This window comes from Tachypleus tridentatus, chromosome 11 (assembly GCF_004210375.1).
Source record: "Tachypleus tridentatus isolate NWPU-2018 chromosome 11, ASM421037v1, whole genome shotgun sequence".
NCBI lineage: Eukaryota > Metazoa > Arthropoda > Merostomata > Xiphosura > Limulidae > Tachypleus > Tachypleus tridentatus.
This window is the reverse complement of record NC_134835.1, coordinates 83,324,035-83,349,805: the sequence shown is the minus strand read 5'-3', so window position 1 is coordinate 83,349,805 and position 25,771 is coordinate 83,324,035. Positions and strand designations below refer to the sequence as shown.

Genomic DNA, 25,771 nt, shown 5'->3' with positions numbered 1-25,771 from the left:
TTATAACGTCCCCATGGTTGAAAGGACGAGCATGTTTGGTGTGAAGGGGATTCGAACTGATCTTCAGATTACAAGCCGAGTGTCTTAACCACCTGGCCATGCCAGGTCAACTGCTAGTGAAAGTAGCCTATAGCCAACATTAAGAAAGATAACGAAGGATTTTCTTTGGTATTGCTGCATGGTGTTCCATACATAAGATTGTTTACTGTTAGAGTTAGCATTTGGTTTAACATTTAATGATTAATTAGTTCTCATAGAATTAACATTAAAAGTAATTATTTTAAAGGCAATACTTATGATAAATTTCGTTACGTAACTCAGTAATTACTAAGTCGTGCGTTATGTGTGTATACCAGTCATTGTTGTATTTTTGACGTTATCTTTCTAGAAATCGTAAAGGTTTTCTTGCTATGTGAGTATAGTCAGAAAAAAAAGAAATAGTGAAGTTAACCGGCGTGTGCATGATTAGTCTTAATGGGTGATTTCTACAATATGTTTCACAACAGGGATAAACAATAATAATATTTCTTGTTATTTGGGCTCTAAAGCAACTGAACCAGCATGTGTAAACTTCTGGCAAAAAAAAAGAAGAGACAATTATTTAAAGCTCTGTATACAAGTGTGGTAACCAACAAACATTAAGTGAAGTTAAAGGCAACAAGAAAAAATCGTGGCAGGTATTTACTTCTTAAAGTGAATTTGTGATACCTTACTATATTATGGTGTTCAGGGATAATATACCCACATAGATGTTAAATTTTCGATAAGATCGAGGGAAGAGTAATAGTAATTTTAGAGATTGTTGGTATTTGCTGACATAGAAACTTGACGGATGTCTGGTGGACGGAGAAGCAGGGAGAAAACCGAGATTGGTGGCACTGGTGTTGAGGACGACATTGTTATGAAGAAGCAAGATGACAAAGTTCATAGAAAGGGTGTCACAATGGACGCCCTTTTAACAGGATCATCTAACGGCTGAGATCTATAAATCCAATGCCATGCATGGCAAGGATGAGAAAATCCAAGAGTTCTGGGAAATATGTTGCAGGTGGAACTGGAGATCCTCGAGAAACCCATTTTCACAGGACAGGTGCCAGATAATCTAACTGTCATGCACCTAGAGTTGAAAATGAAACATAAATGGATTAGCAAAACGTTTCGAGCGTTTTAAAGTTTCTTTTATGGCTAGGTATTTGTTATATCGGAACATTGTTTGGTATGATGCGCTTGTTATTGTGTGGATGGCGAGAGTTAAGGCGGTTTTTCTTTTCTACTTTTATGTAGTATTTAAATGCAAGGGATGTTAGTCTTTCGTTTATTGTTTGAATATTACTTGTTTTGTGTAAATCACTTGTTTGAGTAAATTTTGAAAGTCTTAGGGCTTGTTTGAGAAGTCTTTTCTATTCTAATTGGAATTTATTTTAAATTCTACTTGACATGTTGATGGCGACTTGACACCCGTATTCTTTTACGAGACGTATGTAAGATTAATTAATTTATATTAGTGTTTCTGATTTGCAATCTTTGTTTCTTCTTACAGTTAACCTTAAATATGAATTATGCTTGCTGATGAACTTGCGTGTGTGCTTGAAGTGTTCAGCCCACGTAAGACAGCTTTTAAAGGTTATACCTAAAAACTAAGACATATTTTTATTTCGGCATTGCTTAATTTGATTTTCACAGTTCAAAATTTTTAAAACGTTTGTTGAATGTGCGTCTAAATATTCTTCTTGTTGTTTTTAGTGGGTTGAGAGTTGCTATCTCATTATTATACCAGCTGATTATAGCATGTAGGAATTTTTTAAATGCTATTGGCAGCTATTAGAGAGTTTCGCGAAATGCCCCAAACAGCAATATTTGTCAGCGTATTGTGAGAAATATGTGTATGTTAGGTTATTAACAAAGAATATCTGTGGGAATGATGAGAGGGTGGAGTCTCCTGGAGCTCCTGCTGTAATGTTAAATTGTTAAAAGATGGTGTTATTAACTTTGACAAATGCTGTTCATTCATTAGGGAATTTGAATGTCCACCCGTTTATTGTATTATTTACTTTCATTTTATGTAACTGGTATCCGAGGGCATTGTGTCTAACAGAGACAAAGGCTTTTGCTTGGAACTGGTATTTTCAACCCACTTAAAAATTAAAAACTTAAGTGAAGTTAGACTGTATGATTGTTAGTTTAGCCAAAGGGGGCGACATTTAAAAGTGAGCTTTACAGCTTAACAGAAATCAGAAGGATAATTTTGTCTTGTCAAAGGGTATTCTAAAATAATTGAATCCACCTGTGTGGACTTTGATAAAGACGTGCCACTCATTTAAAGTTCGTAGAGAAAAAAATAATTTGAACTGTTAATTGAGTTCTAAACTAACTGAACTAGTTGTGTGGACTTTTGACAAGAAAACAGAATAACTTACAGTGTTAGATATAACTATGATATCCTATAGTGTAAAGAACTTCATACATAAATTCGACTTGTTTTGAATACATTATTTTAAAACTAGTGGATTGTGTGTTTATTGTTCGAATTTATCACCAACAAGTCACAAACACATACTGCAAAAGACTCTCAGCCCATATATTAAAACCCTGGCACATGGATTGAAATTCGGATTATTTTTACCAGATAATCAAAAAATAACCGCCTAACAAAGGAACAAGTTCCGACAATACGCACAGAATGAAGTTTAAAATATATGAGCCTTTAAAATTGAATACTTGATTTATTCTAAATGGTCATATGCAATTGTAACCAATAATAATATTATTACTAGTGCCAAATATAAAGTAATAATTCACAATACTTATTTATAGGTGTGTTAGAACGTGGACGAAAGTATCCGGGGCCCAGCATGACCAGGTGGGTTAAGGCGTTCGAATTGTAATCTGAGGGTCACGAGTTCAAATCCCTGTCTCACCAAACATGCTCGCCCTTTCAGCCGTGAGGGCGTTATAATGTTACAGTTAATCCCAATATTCGTTGGTAAAAGAGTAGCCCAAGAGTTGGCGGTGGGTGGTGATGACTAGCTGCCTTCCCTCTAGTCTTACACTGCTAAATTAGGGACAGCTAGCGCAGATAGCCCTCGGGTAGCCTTTCGCGAAATTCAGAAACAAACAAACATTTGGTGAGCCAGCTAGGATTATATAGTTGTAAATGTTTTGGGTTGAAGACGTAAATAACAGTGGGAATAAGTATGGCTATGTACACACAACTGTAGTGATGGGAGAAAAGAGTTTAGAGATTACAATCATTCTATATAACAATTTCAACAGATTTTTATAAATGGATAGAAAGATGAGAGCATCTTGAATTAAAAGAGAGTAAACTACGAGAGTTTTTCAAACAATAAAAAGAATTAAAGAGAGAAGAGTGTAGGGAGAGAAGGAAAAGGATAAAAGAAAAAAGAAGACTGTGAACAGAAAGAATAAAAATACAAATTGAGAGAGAAGAAAACGAGAGAAAGGAAGACTGGAAATTTAGAAATAGAAAGAATAAACGCAAAAATTATGAAAGAAAAAATGAAAGTGAGAGAGAAGAGAGACTGGAACTAGAAAGAATAAGAGCACAAACTGGAAATTTCAAGCTCACCTAACAGAAAAGAGAAGAGCTCAAGAATGAGAATGGGGTCAGAGCCTTCTGACCTAAGCTGCTAAAATCTGATGAACAAAAAGATGACATGGATGTATCTTGAGAGATACAATAGATTTTCCCAAAATCAGAACAGGGACAGTCTGTTTCAGCTCACTTCTCACAGGAAAAGGCTTACAAGTGTATGCAGACACGACTTTAGAAGATGTCATTATTTATGACAAATTAAAAGTGGCTTCGTTAAAAATGATATGAATTTACCAAATAAATTTTTCGTTGGAAATACAGAGATGTCAAACACTTTATGATCACGTGTTCAGCTAACATGTCATCATTCCTAAAGTAGAGAGAAGATGAAAAAGTTGGCAAAATAGTATATGGAAGTCCATGAAGGAAGTATAACTGGCAAGTCAAAAAATATCCAGTTAAAGTCAAAACCAATGGAGGTAGGAACAGAAGTGTAACAAAGGTGATTGGAGGCTAACATACAACTGGATAAAATATACTATAATTATTATAAAATAAGACACATTGCAAAGGAATGGAAGTTCATTATCAACAAGGAACATCAGAAAGCTCAACATAAGGTAGCTGGAGCTACTTATAAAGATAATGTTGGTAAGAAACAAGAAACGAATAACTGTCGCCGTGGATGTTGCTGCCAGAAGAAACAGAATTAACACAACTCATAATATTCACCACAAGAAAGAAATGCTATATCATGACTGCTCAGTTGCATGACTAATATTTAGTTGAAGTTAGCCAATGAATCAACAGTGCCAGTAGTTTGTTTGTTTTGAATTTCGCGCAAGGCTACATGAGAGCTATCTGCATTAGCCATCTCTAGTTTAGTAGTGTAAAACTAGAGGGAAGCCAGAGAGTCATCACCACCTGCCGCCAACTCTTGTATTATTATTTCTTCCAACGATAAGTGAGATTGACCGTAACATCAGAATCCCCCTCAGTTGAAAGGGCAAGCATGTTTGGTGTGACGAATATTCTAGTCCACGACCTTCAGATTACGAGTTAAGCGTCCTAACCACCTGTCCATACTGGGCGAATATCAGAAGTGATTGGATCATGTTACAAATACCGAGTGATGCCAACAAAGTACAATATGGAACTTGATGGATATTCTAAGAGACACTAGGAGTAGTAGTGCATCTTTGAGAAGTAGTCTAGTATCTGATGAAAAGGTGACAGGCAAGGTACGTCTCTGTGTAGGTGTGATAACTGATGGGACAGTAAGAATGTTTCCAATCACCAAGTCTATAAATTGGTTCTTTCATACACATAGCCTCAAGATCTCCTAGTATCAACCTTTATTTTTGCAAGGGAAAAGAATACCGATAAGGCATCTGCAGTTACCACAAGAGGTCAAGAGAAGAAGATCGAGTACGAGATGAAGCCCCTTCAAGTCTCGAAAAGTAACATCCAGAATGTAAATCCACAGGAGGTGGAAAAACTGCAGAAGAAATATCCTTTTCTGCAGTACCTTTAGGGGAAAGAGGGGAAGAAAGAGGATGAAAAGACAAAATGGAAAGAAATTTACAAAACAGCTGGTCAGAAAGGAGTATTGAACCATACCTGTCAAAACAGTTCTACTGGAGAATCCAAACTCAACAAATACAGTCAGAAGCATTTCTATAATTAGGAGGCCACGGGTTCATTTTTCAAGGTTGTACAGTAGGTTTTAGTTCTGCTACCTGCAGCCAACAACAAACTCAACTGGCAGTGAAAAGGACATTTTGCGGCAGAGGAAGTAGTGAACAAAATGCACTATAAGGTAAAAGTAGATGGGTCCACTAAAGTCTACCATGCCAATCAGTTGGAGATGTTCGAGAGGTGCAGCTATTGAGGCACAAGTGGATACTGGAGTTGTGGATGTCATAGAAGCAGAATCGAAAATTAGTGACTTCATTATAGAAGATTTACTAGACCCAAGATCACTGGATAGAGACGAGACATACAAGAACATCAACATAAGTGAAGAAATAACTAGCAAGAAAAAGAAAGAGGTACGAAATCTGCTGTGCCAGTATACAGATAGATCAGGAAAGACAGACCCCATGCAACACAAAATCAAGATAAAGACAAGATATCCTGTCAAGATGAAACCCTACCAGAGATCCTATGAAGAGGAGAGATCAACAAATGACCTGAAATGTTTGTGAAGATGATGTGAGAAGACTAAGTATATGGACTAGGAACAGTCTTTGTATATAGTGTAAAAATAATGTAAATATTTTTCTTCAAAAGGAGCTTATTATTTAGTGTAAGTGTTATTGTTTGTTTTATTTTGTAACTTAATATTTAATGATTATTTAGTTCTAAGACAGGAGTGTTAAAGATGTATTGTTTTTTTTACTAATATTGTTGACGTTACATAAATCTTCGGTATTTTTCTCGTTACCTTAAATGGGTGTTGTTACCTAAAGCATCACTTATGTAAATTAGAGAAACTTCGAGGCCTCAGTGAAGAGTGTATAAATATATATAGGCGATGAAGCAAGTGAAAGGCAAATGCACCTCAGTCAGAAAATTAGTTAATAAAACAAAATGGAAAGTTAGCTAACTTGCATGCGAATGATTAACCGTAATGAACGATATTTTAAAGTGAGTTTCATAACTTATTTGAGATGAGGAGACTAATTAGACTTGTCAAAACATGTTCGAAAGTAATTGAACCCGTCTGTGTTGACTTTGACGAATAGGAGAAAAGACGGTATTTAAAGTTTGAAATACAACTACGGTAACCCATGGGGTCGCGTAAGTGAATTTTTCATAGTTACGATTGTCATAAGAGTAGAAAAATTAGTGTTTTTTGTGTGAATTGGATTCCAAAGTAACTTAATCATTCTAAGCGGATGTTTAAGTGAATTATTTAGAAATTGAAATACAACCGTAATATCTATAGTGTAAAAAAATTGTAAATAATTTGACTTCTTTTTAATATATTATTTGAAAACAAGAGAAGTGTGTGCTTTTTATTTATTGTTTAGTTTATAAGCAACAAGTTACATACACTTACCATAGAATAATCCCAGTCCACATGTACATGACACCATGACAACGGCTTTGTGCACTTGGACCTTTGTATAAACTCACCATCTGGGGGTCGCCGATGTGCTCAATGTTTTAACAGTAGGATGTTATAATGTGATGCCATTCTCTCTAATGGTTGGCAAAGTGTAGCCCACGAGTTGGCAATAAGTACTGACAGCTGATTGCCTTCCCCTGTGAAAGGCAGTTTAAAATTAACGATGTCAACAAGTAGCCTTAGTACATTTGCCATAAATAAACAATTATTAAACTGTCTATAGAAATTACAATTAATAAAAATTTGTCTTCATTATGAGTTACATGCCCACTCTGAAAATCTGTGACCTCTTTGCTTTTGGTTATCAGTTGGATATCCTCGCTGCTAACAGTTCTGTTTTAGCCCTTATTACAAAAATATCTGACAAGGTTGGACAAATTACTAAATTATACCGAAGCATAATTGTTATGTATAAAGTTTTAGGTACCAAGATTGTGATATATAGTAAAATCCAGGATTCGATTTCCCATGGTGAACAGAATGCATATATCCTATTGTGTAACTTTACGCTAAAACAAATAAACAAACAAATCTCGCTATTTAAGGAATTCAATGCTGTATATGTAATATATATAACACCATAAGTAGCTAAAATGCGCATCAAATCAATTAAATTTAATAATGTAAATCACACAAACACGTATAATCTTACTTCTTATTTAGTGTGTGTTGCAAGTTCTGACTGAATGTATTCAGAACAATAGCATTACCTGTGTGTATATAATCTGTAGTTATATTTCTGTAGTCTCCTATTGGAAAAGCGATATCTAACACTTGGAATCGGGTTTTGATACCCGTAGTGGGCGAAACACAAACAATCCATTGTGTGGCTTTGCGATTAACTATTAACAAACATTTCACTTGTTTAAAGTCGCTGGCCAGACTGAAAGGGAGATTATGAGAAAGAATAAACCTAAGATAACTAGTTCTTAAAAGCAGGTAGATAATTGAATGAAGGTTTATATAAAAATTTAATGAAAGTTAAAAAACAGGCATATTTGTAAATTCCTTAGTATGATAAGTTCTTGTGTGACTTGAATTCAAGTAAGTAAAGTTAAGATAAATAATGTTATTTAGATCTCATAGCAACTGTGTGAATTATAGTGATTCAATAACCAAACCTTTGTGTGGCTTTGCGCAAAATTTTTGAAACAAAATACAAGTCCTTTTGAATATCACACATGTAATTTATATATATTATTGTTATCATACATGTATTTTAACGCTACTACTAGAGGGCGGGACAAAGTTGTTTAACAGTAAATACCAAGTGAGCGTAAAGTGTTTTTGTAGTTACGTCTAACTGCGTTAGTTGTTGATAGAGCAGGTATTGTTAGTGGTTATTTATGGTAAGACATTTTGCGTTTACGTCTCAAATAATGTTTGTGTATTCAAGTTTGTGTTGACATTTAGTTGTGGCACTTCTTTGTCAATAGCAAAAAATCTTCGAGTAATATTTTCAACCAGTAACCATGTTAATTAAGTAGTTTCTGTAATTTGTATATAGTACTACTACTTCAGTATCAGTACGGGTAGTAGTAGAACTACGATAGTACTTTCGTTGCTACTTCAGTAAGATAAACGCATTATTGTTATTATATATAAAACAAAACACTGGAATATCAGGAATAATCAGTTTTGCTTTTCTTTATAACATGCTTTAGTTGGTTTCATGACTTCTAAGATAATTCTTCAGGGCATCATTTTACTGAGAATTTATAACAAAAACATTAATAAATGGTATTTGAATGTTTCTGTTAAAGACAGTAAAATATTTTAAAGAGTGATCTTTGAAGTCATGAAACCAGTTGGAGAAATTAATAAATGAGAGAAAGTATAAAATGGTTGACATCCCAGTGTTTTATTACTTCTATTGACAGATGAATGTTATTGGTGTTTCTTTGCTCTTTGTTGCTACCTTAGGATTGCAATTAATTACTGAGTACTTTGGGGACTTCATATGTATGTATGTGTTTATATATTTGAACTCCCCTAAGTACTCAATAATTGTGAAATGTATTATATATGATATGAATATTAATATTTAACTTTTAATCATAAACATTTTGCATCTGATCCTTTATTGTTTTACTTTTGATTCAAACAGCCTATAAATCTTATTTATTTTCTTATTTGTGTGTGTGTGTGTGTTAAGTAAATATTCACACAGTGTACGTTCACCTGTAGTTTCTTTTAACAAGTTATATTAATATGTCTATATTGACTCTATTGTATGTTTTTATGTATCTCTTATTGTTATAGAACCTTTGAAAACTTTTGTTAGATTTATTAGTAGAAATGTCTTTCATTTAAGTAGGTCAGGTAATAGGATGTTTGGGAAGGCTCTAAACAAGTTGGTTAATGATAATTGTAATGAAACGTATAAGAATGAGGGTATATGGGAAACTGGACATATATACAAACTGATAGGACAGTTAAAGCAAAGAGGAGACTGAAAAAGTTTAACAAGTTAGATAAAGTGGAAATTGAGTCCATGAAGGATGGTAATAGGAAAGTGTTTAGTGTTGTGATATAGACAAGCCTTTACATGTTTCTTTTTTTGTACTGTTTTTCTAGAGTGGATAAAGGATAGCAATATCATTTATCCAACAATATTCTATAGGAAATATTAAAATTCCTCTAAATAATCTATATACTAATTTCTTTGTAGAATTAGTACAAATATTAAAGATTAAGGATAGATAAAGCATCACAATCACATTATAGTTTTACTGAGATTTTAAAGGAAATCAAGTGCAAGATATTTGAGCATCCACATCTCTTTACTGTTTGGTGGGTAGGTGTCTGAAGATTGAATAGTTGATAGGTTAGGCTACAGTTTAGTTTGATTTTTTCTAAAAGGGAGATTGGTTTAAGTGACTAGTGGCTGTTGGCAGTAGTGGAAGTTAATACTTTACTGGAGCTTAAGAAGGGAAGTAGTGATTTCATGAAAAATAAAGGATGTATGTAAACTTTTACTTTTTGCTAGAGCTATTAACTCAAGGGATAAGTTGATAACTAATAAGAGTGGAATTGGTGGTGTCAAGAAAAATAAAAAAATTATTTACATTTTTACCTTTCATAAAGGTTGATATGCAAGGATGACCTTGAAGGACCAAAGGGTGCCTCCTTTCTTATCTGTTGGTGTTGCTCATGTTTTTAAAATAGGATATTAAAGATTGTTCTAAACAGTTGCATATGTCTTCCTTTTAGGTTTCGTGGTGGCAAAAATTCTAGCTTGATAAAAATTTTGTAAAATCATTTAGTAAAATACCATAAAAGAGAGTTTAGAGTAATATGAAAGAGAGCCAGCATGGATTTACTAAAAGGAAGTCTTGTTCTACTAATGTGTAAAATATTGAGGATGTAAACTCTTTATCTGAATTATGGAGAAGATGTGTATATGGTGTGCTTAGGTTTTGAGAAGATTATTATGAACTTTGGGGAAAGGCTAGTTAATTGGATTGTAGGGTGGTTATATGTGAGAAAGCAAACATTTGCTGTTAATGGAGTCAGACTTATACTGCTTATAATCTAGTCAGACTGGATTATAGTGGTACCTCTCGGGTGTTAATGCTAAACCTTTTCCTGTGTGTATTAATGATACTGATAAGAAAGTAATTAGTTAAGGTATCGAAAATTGTTAGTTTCATTAGTCTTAATTATTTCTAATTGTATTGAACCAATTAGTAAGTTGGGCAAATTATCTCGAATTCTAGTAATTGCAAGCTAATATATTTGAGTTGTAGTTTAGATCACATGTAATGGAGCATAGATGAGATCTGAAAAGGAGAATTTAAAGTATAACAAAGTAAGTAATAGTTTTTAACATAAGTCTACAACATTTAAATATAAACATTGTAGATTGAAGAATAAGCTTAGTTGCTGTTATTCTAATATTAGGAATATAAACTCTTCAAAAAAAGAAATGCAAAAGGCAAAATGTGAGACAAATTGTTAACAAGTTTATTCCGGGTAGTTCTGTATGACATGTGTGAAACTTTGCACATTCACTGCTTAAAATCCAAAGTCTGCAAAGGCGAAGTCCACGCTCACTAGTTGAAGTTTAACGTCACTCAACGTCAATAACGAGTATGCCCCCCCGTGAGCATCAATAACTGCTTGACATCTCCTGCCCATGGAAGCGATGAGATGACGAATCACATCCTGTGGAATGGCTGTCCACTCAGCCTGCAAAACTGCTGCAAGCTGAGGTAGAGTCTGCAGTTGAGGTTGTCGCCGTCGCAGACGTCGGTCCAACTCGTCCCAAAGATGTTCGATGGGGTTTAAATCTGGTGATCTGGAGGGCCAGGGAAGAACGTTGATGTTGTGGTGTCTCAAGAAGACAGTGGTGAGTCGGGCTGTGTGAGGACGGGCATTGTCATGTTGAAAAACGTCGTTGACGTTCACCATGATGGGTTGCACATGGGGCCTAAGAATCTCGTCGACGTATCGTTGAGCCGTAAGATTTCCTCGAATGTGCAAGAGGTCCGTTCTGGCATTGTAGGCGTTGGCAGCCTACATCATGATGCTGCCACCACCAAATCTGTCAACATCCTGCACACAGTTTGCTGCAAAACGTTCACCTCGGCAACGGTAAACACGGGTCCTTCCATCCTGTCTACGAAGCATAAAACATGATTCATCGCTGAACCAAACATGCTTCCATCGTCGATGATGCCATACCCGATGTGCCCGAGTCCACTGCAGCCGTGCTTGACGATGTTGCTGGGTGAGGATGGCGCCTCTGACTAGATGTTGAGGTCGGATTCCTGCATCTCGTAGATGGTTGTTGCGTACGGTCTGATCGGAAATCCTACGCAGCACTGGTATGGTTGAGGCAGTAGACGTCGCAGTGGTGGTCCTATCCCGAAGGTGACGTAACCGGATGTTGCGATCTTGTATGGGCGTGGTCACATGAGGTCTGCCAGATCATGGACGGTCACGAGTTGATCCATGTTGTTGGTGACGATTCCATAGCCTTGTGATGGTGCTTGGGTGGACATTCACAGCTCTGGCAACATCTGATCAAGATTCGTCTGCTTCCAAGCGATCAATGGCGTTGTTGCGTTGTGCTTCAGTCAGTTTTGGCGTAACTGTATTGCATGTTGGTGGCTTAACACTGAGCTATGGAAACCAAGAACCTGTCACTTTTATAGGGATTTTGCACATGTTGCACTTGCAGAACATGCAGATCTTTCAAACAAATTTATTGGACACGCATGCGTTTTGGCGAAAAATCCAATGTTTTCCTCTGTTTTCAAAGTGCATAACTTTTATTGTCATTTTGGTCTGACAGTCAGTGCCTTAACACGTGTAACATCACATACTCTGAGCTTGTAACGTTATTACATATATTTCTCTTTAAAATAACAAAAATATCCCTTTTGCGTTTCTTGTTTTGAATAGTATATTAGAACAGTAGTCATTATCATGACTGAAGAATAGGATCTCGGCATAGTGGCAGAGTAAGTCAGTTGAGTCATAACTGTAGTACTCTGTTGTTAGTTGTAAAGCTACTAGAATTTTGGAATAAATTGTGGTGGGTTGAAAAGTTAACACTTACTCAGTTTTGAGAAACTCCAAAAAATCATGATAAACACAAAGAATGTGTAAATGATATGTCCAGTTTGCATGAAAAATAGCAAGCAGTTGTCTCATATTAAATAAATTGACATTTTCATTACTAGCCAGAAATGTAAATAAGATTTTGTATACTTGTACCACAAATTTATGATTTTGTGACCTGAAACTACTGCAAATGCAAGGGTTTTTTTTGCTTATATTGTTTATTAACTTGGCTGATTTTTACTGAGTTGCTGTGCAAAATATTGTCTGACCAAGATTTGATCTGTGCTGAGCATGTCCAGGAAGTTAATGCAATTTAAATGCCAATGTATTGTTGAATAGCCTCTCTTAGTCACTGTCAGATAGAATGATACATTTATATCTTGTATGTTTTTATAAGTGATTAGTTATTCATTCATGTCATTTTCTAACCTACACAATACATATGCATATTATTTTATATATTATTATTGTTGTTATTCAATGTTACTTGCCTTATACATTTTAAAATATCTAAGTTTGTACCAAGATTAACATTAGTAGTAATAAAACAGTGCAGGTGTCCTAATGGAAAAAGCTGACATACTGTTCTTAGCAATAGTTATAGAATTGAAAGCTAGAGATCTGTATAGTGAATCATTCTTACTATCATTAGCTTCTTAGGTGTACATATTCTTATGTATGAATATGTGCAACTTAAGGACTAGATCTAAAATAAATTATAGATTAGTCTTGTGATATGTGTGCTTGTTATATATTTGTTTACCGTCTTTATTAATATAGGATTTAAAAAAAAGTTCATTTGTCTTCTTTTCCATGCCATGTAGTTAGAACATGTGTCAAGAAAATCGTTGAAGTTGTTTTGTTCTAGTTATTTATTGTCTTTGTTATTTTTAAAAGCAGATAATTTCTACTGTACCTGTGGGGATGTTATAGCTACTTCACATGTTAGTATAGAAAAGAGACAATGACTGCAATGTCCTTTCGCTGGTAGAGTGGATGATGTTTGTATGTTTCAGCCAGTAAATGCTGTGAGAGAATGACAAGTCACCTGTTGACACTATTACAAAGAAAGAATTTGGTATATTTTATATCATTATGGAGCTGTGTTACTTTTATAGTTCTATATAGCTATCAGTGTGCCTAGTTCTGCAGAGATTCATCTTGAGAGAGAAAAAAGTTGATGATCTATTGATAGATTCAGTACAAGCAATTGTTTCTCTAAATTGTATAGGGGTAAGCACATTTTTTTTTTTTTTATTTCATTAATATTATTTTAATTCACCATCAGATGTGTGCAGCCTCCTTATTTCTCACACAGCTCAAAATCACTGTTTTAAAATTACTGTTTTACTTTGAAAATTTCCTGTTTTAATCCTTGTTTTATTAGTCAGATCTTTATGATACTGGTATATAAATCAGTTTAACTGATAGTACCACATCCATTTGTGGCCTTAATTTGATAATTATGCTCAAGACTACTTAGAACCAATTCAAGATCTGTGTAGGTTTTGTCTAACCTGGGATTTGAAAATGTAGATTTTAGATTTTCACAAGATTAAAAAAAAAGAAGTTATTGTTTGTTACTATTTTGTGTTGTTTGTTGTGAATATTCATGAATTTTGAGAGATGAAAACCAAACAATTAACTAGAATAATACTTTTGTGGTAGGGAAAAAAATTTCATTGTCTTTTCGTGGCTGGCACTTGAGAAAATCTCACCCAAGTTTATAGATACAATGATTACAAGTCAAAAGGTATAATGATCTCTTTATACAAATCATTAATTAGGCATCATTTTTAATACTGTTTGCAGTTTTAATTTACTTATTTAGATTTAGAGAAGTGCTACTAGAATGACTGTGGGATTGAAGGGTCATCTTATAGGAACAAGTTAAGGTCTTAACTTTTCTCTTGAGAAAAGAAGTGTAAGATCATCTTCATACTCTTTATTCTGAGAACTTTTAAGATTTATAAGAGTCAAGTGAAGGTCCAGTTTATAGTTTTATTTTTGTAATGAGGTGATTAGCTTGTGGAAAGAGTTAAAATAGATGGTAGTGAAGGCAAGAACTTTACAAGAGTTTGAGAAGAGAATTGATGATTTCTTGAAAAGTAAAAGGGTGGATTTACATTTTATATTTTCTCAGTGTGTTAGGAATATGAGAGAAAATTTTTTTACCATTTGCTGGCAAAGGTGAAGGACTTTAATGAAATTAAAATAAATTTATCATGTGAAACTTTATGTAGAATTATGTCTATTTTAGTAGATACTGTTATGGAGTTAGAGATTCATGATTGACTGTTTTAAAGGTTTGTTAGCTCATACACAGAGGTTATATGTATTACATTATGCAAACATTTGTGTTCTTGCTTACCCCCTTCATTATCCATAATTTATTGTGGTTTTCAGTTTTGAGGGTGTAACCTGAATGCATGTAAGAGATATTCATACAATTCATTGTTTAGGAGATTAAAGATTTTACATCATGCATTTTTCCAGAAATACCATTTAGTTATTTATATCTCCATGATCAAAGTGGCCTATTTTATAAAAATACTGGTTCTAGGGTCTTCTGGTCACCATTAACAATTTAAAAACAAGATCACGAATCATATTCTAATAAGAAATGGTTTAATAAGTAGAGGAATATATTTGGGTTTTAGTAGGTGCTATTAAGAACTGTTTCATCTGTTGGTGGATATAATTATGTATTATTCAATAAGCTAGGTGGTGTTGAGGGTTACTTTTGTACTTGAAGAATCTTAAGGTTGTGGTAAGATATGTTTCATAAGTTGAAGAAAATAATATTTATATTTTTGTAAAATGTAGCTTATCTGTGTGTGTATGTATTCAAATGTACTATTTTGTGTTTTTGATCAGACAGGCCAAAGTGCTGCTCATTACGTTTGAGAAATGTGTTTGTTTTTTAATGCTGATGGCAGCAGATGTTAGTAAGAACTATTTATTTAATTACTTGTTTTCTTGAAATTTTCATTAGTCCTTCAAGTACCTCTTGCAAAGGAAGTTATTCATATATTACTTAAGCTGAATTTTTAAATACATGTTTATTTGATAGAAAAGGATAATATAATTATTTTAGGATGAAGAGCTTATATATTATTTACTTTCTTTTGAGAATGTATTTTCTTGAGAACCTCATGGAATATATTTATGAATATTACATGCTTCTGTTACAAACTCATAAGGAGATATTTGAAGCTAGTTAAACCCTTAATTAACTTATTAAGTAGATATGAAAGAGATGAGGATGCCTACATTTTGTAAGCTTGTTGGTGAACAATGATATTTAGCCTTATCTTTAATCATTATGTAATGAGGAAGGTTTTGACGGATTTACCAAAATACTTGTTGATGTAATTGTTATGAGTTAAAAAAAATGTTGAAGTGTGCACCTCATTCATATAGGTAATGTTTTAGTAATAGTTTTTCAGTAAATAGTCTTACGTTTTTGTTCATGTACAGAAAACAGGCTGAACCAGTAGAAAATGACTGGGATGACTCAAGAAGAAATTATAAGCAACACCAAAACAGTACTGCAAGGACTTGAAGCTTTAAAGAATGAACATAATTCCATCTACAGTGGCCTTTTGTTATCACTCAAAGCTGTTCAACAAGAGAAAGGAGATGGTCATCTTGTGGAAGAAAAGGCCTCAATTATTAAAAAAAATTTGGAATCAATAGAGCTGGGACTTGGAGAAGCACAGGTACATAAACCATTGGGTTTCATAAAAGATATGACATTAACACAACTTTATAGAATGTTTTGTTGAAGTATGAGTTGATACTGATAAAGTTACCTACAACAGTTTGAGCTACAAAAGGACTTGGTACTGTTACATGAACATGTTGTTATCATTGTCCAAGAAGGTTTTGTTGACATAGGTAGATAGTAATATTATTATTCCATAAAGATTAAGTAAGGCGCATATTTAAAATCTCGGTAGTTTTCAAAATGGACAAATAAATAAAATTGGTCCAAGAATGATTATTTACGTAGATACACAGTAATATTGAAGTTTAAGAAATGCCTTATGACCCTGCAAGGAGATAGCTATTATCAATATCATATGATGAAAAGCTAACATTGTAGATTATAACTTAAAACTTACCAAAACCATTTTGATGTAACAAGCCTACTAGAAATATATAGTTTTATAAACCAATTTACAAGAAAGCTGTGATTATTAAAATGCACCAATACATTAAATGTCTCAGGGTTTATTCATCTTAGGTCTTGGTTAGCTCTTAATCTGCATACTAAGCTAATAAATTAAAATAACCATTGTAAGTGTCAAAATTATAGCTGAGTGTTTTACTTGAATAACCAGTGTAATTGATTACCTAAAAGCTTTGATTAATTTCACATAAAATAATTGATTAAAACAATTAATATCACAACAATAATCTCTAAATAAAATTAGTGTTTTTAATTATTTCAATTATCCAAGTAATTGAAATGTTAATGTTTTGACTTATTATTGAAGGTTGTTCAGCTTGATTGATTAATGTCATGACTTGCAAAAAAATAATGAACTAATGAAAATTAATGTTTCCTATTATTACTGTTTTCTATCATATCAATTGATAGACTCTTGTGTTAGAAAAATAAAGTTTAATGCAATCAAGTAATGTGTCCAAAAATTTTATTATTAACTTTTATTATTAATTATCCAGCTCTAGAGAAAATTTAATAAGTGATTATCAGATCATTCAATATATTGTAATAAATATATCTTATGAAATTAACAATGAAGAAAAATGGAGTATGTCATTGTTTAAGAATACTACTGCAAAAATCATGGGATAATGAGGGTGTTTCTTTTGAAGCAACTTTCAGGTTTTTTTTTTTCCATGTTGGTGGTTGTGTTGCTATCAAATGTAGCATTAATTTCTTTCATGATATTAAGTATAGGGTAAGCCATATATTTACCTGTATGTGAATTTTTATTATTAAGCTGTTAATACTGGAGATAACTAGTGTTGATGCAGTGATTACAAAGTTCATAGTTGGCTGACTCTAGAGGTTACTCCAACCATTAGATTGGTGGCTCAGTATACATGGTTTTGGCACTTTACATTTTATATCATAATCAACATTTTTGTATTCTAAAATCATTAGTATGGTTAACAGCTAATTTCAGGTTAGAAACTGTAGGGCTGACTTGTGTATTAGATAGTGGTATACTATTACAAATCTTTGGTTATATTTAGTGGTTCCTTGTGGCATATATACTTTTTGTAGCAAATTCTAAGCATAAGTTAATAAATATTCCATATTGCAGCTTGAATAAAATATGACAGCAGAAAAAAATTCAGTAATTTGTTAAATCATTCCTGTAGGTCAATGTTGGGTAAAGAAATGATTCTATAAGTTCTGAGCTGTTCACTGTTGACTAACTGAATGCTGGTATTATCTAGTAAGTGCAATGAAAATGTTACAAATTTTGTTTTTTTCTTATAATGTAGCAGTACTATGCACAAAATATTTTTTGATGGTGACTGGTTTATTTATGTCATTTTATATAAAAATCTTGTTAATAGAGAAATTCAAGCTATCCTAACTGAATAGGATCTGTTGAGGGATTCACGCTTAGTTGTGCTGAGAACAAAATTAAAATTTGTTGATAATATTACTTACTTGCTTTACTATGCATTCAGTTATGTAATATGTACTAACTATTAAGGCTGTGTTTTGGTTAGCTTAGATACAATAATACTGAAATAATTTGGGAAGCACAAGCAATACACATACAGAAATGACAAACAATGAGTAATGGTAACTAGCACTTGAATCCAATATATTGGATAGGAACCTGCTCTTTAAATCTAGGGTGATCAAAAAGTGCTCAAAAGTTAAAACAGTAAAGGTCCTCATTTAGTTTTTCTCAAAATGTGTGAACATGGTTAGGCATTTACAGTGGAAATGTTGAGTTTTCCTTTTCATTTATATGACATTTAAGGCTTTATCTAATTTCTACCACCATGTGTGTATCTCTTTAAAATGTATTTTTTTTAAATATGTTAATGATATAATAATCCCACAGTTTTTATTATACAGAAAAGAAGGGTTGTATGATGGAAGGGTTCATGGAGGACTAGTACTGTTGATTGATCAGTATACTTCCTTCATGATTTTGATCTCTTTACACCTCTGGAATCTCTTCCCAACTGTGTCTCCACTGATCTTACCATGACAGTATGTTATTTTTACCTCTCTTGAAAAAGAGGAATTCTGTCAAGATTTTGATTAGTTTATTGAACCATTGTCTTGTTCCTTGTTTATTCAGGGATACTTAAATTGACACTGTCCATTCTGTTGTGAAGATATTTATGGGAAGGTCAATCTTTAGAGCATGAGCTCTGAGGTCTTAACCTTTCTCTCTCCAATACTGTTGAATATACCAATTTCCATACCAAGAGCTAGGTATTTTCTGCCATTAATTTGTTCATTTGTTCACCTTCTCTTCGTCTTTCTGTTCCTTTGAGGGATGAACAGTGATAATTTTTCCATAATTCTGAGGGAGATTGGTAACAGTTGATTTCACCTGACTTGTGTACCATGTTGGAAACTAGAGAAGACCAGCTAACCTTCCTTCGTCTGTTGATCACTATGTGAAGGCAGTGATTGATTGTATTGTTCAGGCAACTGACCATATCATCCGTAAAATTTTATCTTGTCTTCCAAATTATTCTAATCTATGGTGAATAGTGTATTGTTAAAGGACCTAGGAGACTGGTTCAGAAAATTGTCTGAGATATCCTCTACAGATATTCCACTTTTACCAGTCATACAGCCTTTCATAAGGCTAGTGTCCATACTTAGAAGGTCAGACATCATAGTTAGAAGGAATCTTGGATTAAATTCACTGTCAGCACTTCTTCCTTCACCTGTTTCAGTGTAATTTGGAAAAAGATTCAAAAGGTAAGCTGGAAGTATAGATCCCAATCCCTTTTAATCTTAAAATCCAGTGGTCAAGAAGTTTCAGATTAACAGGGTATTGCTAACATCCTGAGAGTGTGCTTCTCTGAGTGCTTAAAATTGTTTCTTTGTTAAGACATCCTGAAAGATCCTCACCTTATTTTTGGCCTGATTGTTGTTACAATGGTAATCAGTTATTTGCTCTGAAGAAACTTAAGCTTGCTTTACATCAGTTGCATCAGATGTCATCCATTATGAGATACCATGTTATCTGTTTCCTACCTCTCTTTATCTTTTAGTGAATTTGTCATTGTCAGGAAGAAACATTTTCTGATTTATAGCATTAGGCTAATGCTATCCATTTTTTCTGAGTTCAAGAAGGATCCTGAGGTTTCTTCTAATTGTAGGAGTTTAACTAGCTATTTGTTCAAAATTCTAGAGAGGATGGATAATGCTTGTTTCCTGAAATGAAAAAAAACTTCCACTCGAATGCCCAGTGTATTTTCTGTAGAGAATGATTTACAGTGAACCACCTAATATAACTTTAAGTTTTTCTTTGAAAAATTTTTCTTGATAGATAGCATTTCTTATCTTTCTTGATTTTGGGAAGGAATATCCTACAACTTAGTCATTTTTACCAGTTATACTTTAGCAAGTGTTTTTTAGTTTGTATGGGATCAACACTTCCATGTTTCTTTGCACAGGGCTCTGTCTTTGGTGCCACATTTTTAGTATTAAAGTTGATGCTCTCATTTTGAGATATCTTTTCAGTCATAAAATATGAAGTAATTGAGCATTAGCTTCATATTACCCTTAGTTAATTTGTTTCAGTGGTCCACTGCAAAAGATTTCAGATTTTTGTCTTTTAAAACCATGAGCGTACATTTTGGCCATCAGCAAGAATTGTTTTCTGATTTCAAGCTCCATTTGAAAGGTCTAGAAATTTCTGTGGTGGATAATACAAAGGTCATAGGACTTAAGTTTGATGAAAAAATAACTTAATCTATACATAAAGCAAGTGTTCAAGGGTACTAAACGTTCAACTTATTCTCTCTTCCACCTTTTTTGGGCATGGATAGGATTTTCTTATTCAAGATCTAATGTATTTTTATTCACTTGAAACTGGACTATGTCTTTTTTTTTTTTATGACTTGACTAAAGAGTCTGCATAAGAGATGTTAGATCCTGTACATCATAAAGCTCTGGAAGGGAGCTGTCTGCAAGTAACCATCCAGATTTTATACTCAACTTCTCAATTTTTTTTTTTTTTTTAACAGTATACTGGAAAGCTCTAATCTCTCTACAGCATCCTACCTGGCAGTGTGTATTCATGCCTTGGTACAAGTAGATGGTCTGCTATTGTACTTTTGACTTTAGTATCCAGGTGAATTTCACTGAGATGAGCCTGACGTTGGCTGATACTTTTACATCTGGTGATCAGGACATCCCATTATAACCTAACATTTCTACTTGTAATGTTTCATTGAGTCATATGAAAAATATTGACACTCTTGAATGGAACAACAGACTTCTCTTCAAGCACCTTTGAAGACATTCTTATGTGTCTGGTTTTATTGAAGATTCAAGATTGAGTGACTGTGAGCTTAAACTTATTTTGCTGTCATTCTGTAGTTGCTCACAGGATCCACTCTTCAAATTTTTTAATAAATGTGTGGTTGTATGCAGTTTCACTTGCTCTTAATCGTGTAGAATCTTACAGAACTCTTATTATACTATCTATATGAACTCATGAATGTTCTGAGAAGTCTAGTCAGTTTCTCCTGATTCTCTTTATCCTGATTCAGTTTTCTGTATTCCTGGCATTCTTGAAATTTGAGAGAATGAGCCTGCAATATTGGCCTTTGTTGGAAATGCCACAAATATTTTGATTTGAAGTCTGCAATCAAAGACATGGCTTCATGCTAAGCAACTACTCAACAGACTTTTGACATGAAACGTACTGTCTTTGCTTGGCCATGTCATTTGTGAAGTAATCAGAGGATGGAAGTTGGCCTTACAATGATCCACATTAATTGTAATTTTGTCGAGTATCATAATCTGTTATGAGGAAAGACCTGTCAATGTATAAGCAGTGTGACATTAAATCCATGATTTCTAATATTTTAATTTCATGCCTTAACTATGCTGTTGAGATACAGTGGCATTTTAGGCATTGGATGTGAACAGTGATTACACTTTTTAGGTTGCTTATGTTTCTAACTTTTATATGGGACATAGGCTTTAAAAAAGATTTTCATATGCATACAGTAAGTAGTCTGATCTACAAATAATTTTGTTTTTTAAGAAGGAATTTTTCTTATTAATGCCATATAATAGTAATATTAATCATTCCTGCTGAGTAAGAGTTAAAAATTATGTAACTGTTAAAAAGAGAAGCTATTTATACTTCTGGATTGAAGCTATGTAATATTTACAGCTCTTTCTACGTTATTAGAAAAGCTGAAATTTTTTTGTGATGAGCTTGACTTCAAGAATTTTTTGTGTTTAGTGGAAAATTAAATAGGTAAGTTATCTTTGGTAGAACAGTACTCTAGGATTTCAATAATAAATTCATCCAACTGAAGGTGTTAGTAGTCTTTGTATTAAAGATTTAGTTAATTTGTTTTCTTCTTTCCAACTTTATTTTATGAATTACTATTATTGTTATGTTTTTTAGGCACAAGCCATATTTTGTTATTGTGCATCTTAGAATAGCTGTCATATATTAATACAATTAAGTGTGATCCACTGTGATTTAAATAATAATGTGTGTCAGGTGGTGTTGGCTCTTGCTGGACATTTACAAACAGTGGAAGCCGAAAAACAGAAACTACGAGCTCAAGTGAAACGTCTATGCCAGGAGAATGCATGGTTGCGAGATGAACTTGCTAACACCCAGCAGAAGTTGCAAGCATCAGAACAGTCAGTAGCTCAGTTGGAAGAAGAGAAGAAACACTTAGAATTTATGAGCTCACTTAAAAAATATGAGAGCAATGAAGCAGTAAGTGGTTAAGTCTGCTATCAGTGAAATGTGATCAAAATATTGTTTAACAGAATAATATTAGTGTTGTTTACTAAAAACAGAAACTTAATACTAGTTTAAAAAATATTTATTATTTATGTTGATCCTTCCAAAAGTACAAGCTGTGTAGTGAAACTTGGTTTACAGTGTTACATATATTGATAAGTTTAACTTGCATGCAGGAAATGTTTTAAATGTTCACTGTAAGAGAGATTTAAAGTGACTGTTGAGCCAATGTTGTGACAGTTTTGAAACCTGTAATATTTTTGCAATAAAGAAATAGAATAACCTCATTGTTTAAATGTTTTTGTATAAAATTTATTTATGCTATTTAAACCTAATTTAATCTATAAGGAGTTATTAATAAGTAAATTTCTCTGTACAATTTTTCTAATCTTATGATAATTAACACAGGGTGTTGCAAAGATTGTATACAACCATAAGTTTTTGTTGTGCTCTTACAAATTTTTAAAATGTATGTTTTTTTTTCAGTGCTTAATATCTTATCTGTTTAGGTCATGGCTAATGCTTTTGTTTTATGGTGTTACAGATATGAGATGTTATTTTTACTTTACTTTGATTTCAAACCTGTACTACCTTTTGTATCCCCTAAATTGTTTACCAGGAAGCCTTTTGTTCAATACTAAGAACTAGAAATGTATCTATAATACTGTATAATTTTTACACATATTGGATTTTAAATTTGCAGTGAATGCTTGAAGAGGAATGTGAGAATAAAAATCTACAGTCTGGTGTGATCTTGATAATGTATATTAGTTCTGTTAATCAAGGTTTCTTGTGAGACTTGGTTTCTATGGTGATCTGGTAGGTAAATCTTAATTTTTGGATATGGCCTGGAGAATTATGTGGTGATAAATCTGTTTTCTTGTTGGGTATGGTTGACATAGTTATTTCATTAGAGTAGGAAAATGGGGTAACACGTAATTTATCCTCCCAAATATTTCAAAATATTAAAATTATGTATCTGAGAAAAACCAAAAAATAAAGGGGGAAACCATGCTATTTACTTATTAAGCTGATCAAAAATAGTAATCTTAAAAACTTGAATCCAGAACACACTACAATTTTATTTTTATCAGAACTTTGCTAATTATTTTCTCTTCTACCTGCCAATTATCAAATTACAAAATCAAAACTTTAATTTTAGTAATTACTTAAGAACATTTTGATATGTGCTCAGATATTTATATTATGGTGTTTAATTGCTGAAATCTGGAAATGCAGTGGAATCATGGAACCAGTAGACTTAATATTTAGTTTAAAGTTATGCTTGACTGTATGATTTATCTTTCGTAACACTGACCTTTAATTGAGGTCAAGCACAACTATCAACTACTTGTGATGCTAGCCAAAAGTTACAACTATACATATTCCTTGTCTGAGTAGTACGTTAAAGCTACTGTAGGTATTAGGTAGTGCTTCAGATACTGTTGATTTGTAATCAAGATATATTGTACATTATTCTTTTTATACACATTGTTTTATATTTTGTTTATTCAGTTATGTATTTTCTCATCATTTCTTATCCAAGATTAAATCACTAACCATTGTTATGCTCATCCAATCAAATACCATTGTATCTATCTGCTAGTTTTTTTTGTTACCTAGATTATGATCTCACTCATTATAGCAGTTGTACCTGATGATACCTGGCTAACCCATTGAAATGCTGTAACCATATACATAACCTGTTTATCTTGTGTAAACAAGTTTTTCAGTGATTCTAACACAATAATTTTAATTATGTAGAGCCCATGAATGTTATATTACAGCTAATGTTTATTTATTTGATGATATCTGATCTTACTTTGGAATATGGATTTATTAAGTTCTTGAGTGAGTCTAAAATCTTTGAATGTTAATAGATAATTTGATCTTAATTCCTCTAGGAATTATTTTGTGTATATTTATTTAGGAAATTGATGGTTTTAACTAACTTATTGGTGAATCTTTTTAAGTTTTATAGAAATTCAGGAGCATACATAAATGCTTGCATTTATTCAAAAGAGTAGAATTAAGCCTTGAAGTAGCATTCCAAAGAAAGTTTGAACTGAACTTATTGTTTAATGAGTTGATAATTGTACTGGCTAACATGGGATGTATAACTGTTAATGTATAAACACAATGAGTATTTTACATGGGATGTATAATTGTTATTGTATAAGCACAATGAGTATTTTACATGGGATGTATAAGCACAATGAATATTTTACATGGGATGTATAAGCACAATGAGTTTTACATGGGATGTATAATTGTTAATGTATAAGCATTGTAAAGCTTTTATGTAACTCTTAAGGGCAATATGTAATGAATACAACTGTAAGTTTAATGATGCCTTGAGACAAGAGTTAAGAATGTTGTCTTTTTTATCTACAGGGAATGGAGGACTCAGTTGGAGAGAAAAAATCTGAGACGGGTGAATCCACATTAGATCTTGGTTTTCCTGATGATGACGATGATGATGGATCTCAGCATGAAGGTAATTTTAAGATGCTGATAGTTAAGATCATTACCTTGGCATGTTGACTAAGCAGGCAAGAATTTACTATATATGGTGTTTTTGAAAACTGCATATTTATTTTTTAGGAACTGTAATACAAGAAGTTTGACTAAGTATTCTTCATCTGCTTTTTCAATGTTAGTCAGGATCAGTTGATGGCATTATCCAGTTATTCGCCTTGTTCCATCATAGTTCCCACTTATGAGTATTTCTGAAGGGTCCTGTTTGATTAGTATATCTTCCATAGTAATGTTTATTTTCTATTGCTTCATGTTTGTGAAGCTGGCTTCTCTTTTTGAGAAAATCTGCTCCCAGGAACTCATCATCTGTGGATAAAGTTCAATGCATATTTTTAACACCCCTTGGTAGGGACTGTTTCTATAAAGTTAAGGAAATTTTCTGAGTCTGCTTGAGAAGTTTGGTCCTGCTAATTCCAAAACTATGGAAGAATTAGTTGGAAGTGGATACAAAAATACATAAAAAAGCTAAACATCTGAACCAATACTGAAATCTAAGAAAACTATAGCTGTTATGTATCACTCTTTGAGGTACTTGTATTAATTGTAAAATTAAACACAAAATAATATCTTGTACCAGATAGAATGAAAATCAGCCAGTAAAAATGAGTACTTTTCATGATATGTAATATGATGTAGTCCAGTAATTCAGATTTCTCATACCATGATAATTTAAACATTTTAATAATTAAAATCATTGAAGACAAGCCTAAAAAATACACATTAAGGTATTAGTGTTGCAGTATATTAAAAGTGACTGTTTGAATTTCTTTCTAATCTTTCATCATGATTGAACTTTAACATTTGAATACACCAACAAATCAAAGTCACTTGTATTTGATATGTTATTTGTAACTTTTCAATACTTTTATTATAGTTTTAAATCGTGATCTTCAGCTGTAGATCCCGTACAATAACTTTCAGAAAAGGGAACATATAGCTTATTTAGAAAAGCATTAGGATTTTTCAATGTTCAAAACACTGTACTAAATTGGTTTAGTTTCATTTAAA

General features: G+C 32.9%; 1 protein-coding gene across 7 annotated transcripts in view; it reads left to right on the top strand.

Annotated features, from left to right (window-relative positions):
* LOC143232623 (kinesin light chain-like) overlaps positions 1 to 25,771 on the top strand; it is a 71,324-nt gene that overhangs the window by 7,902 nt on the left and 37,651 nt on the right. For 2 of the 7 annotated variants that reach the window (XM_076468263.1, XM_076468266.1), the window contains 4 exons: positions 13,161 to 13,493; positions 15,741 to 15,982; positions 21,974 to 22,198; positions 24,620 to 24,722. In XM_076468263.1, coding sequence (XP_076324378.1) covers positions 15,764 to 15,982; positions 21,974 to 22,198; positions 24,620 to 24,722 — 547 coding nt within the window. In that variant the 5' untranslated portion in view covers positions 13,161 to 13,493; positions 15,741 to 15,763. Of the gene's footprint in view, positions 1 to 7,930; positions 8,039 to 10,465; positions 10,501 to 13,157; positions 13,494 to 15,740; positions 15,983 to 21,973; positions 22,199 to 24,619; positions 24,723 to 25,771 lie in introns of those variants that run through there. The other 5 variants (XM_076468260.1, XM_076468261.1, XM_076468262.1 and 2 more) reach the window with 5 other exon arrangements.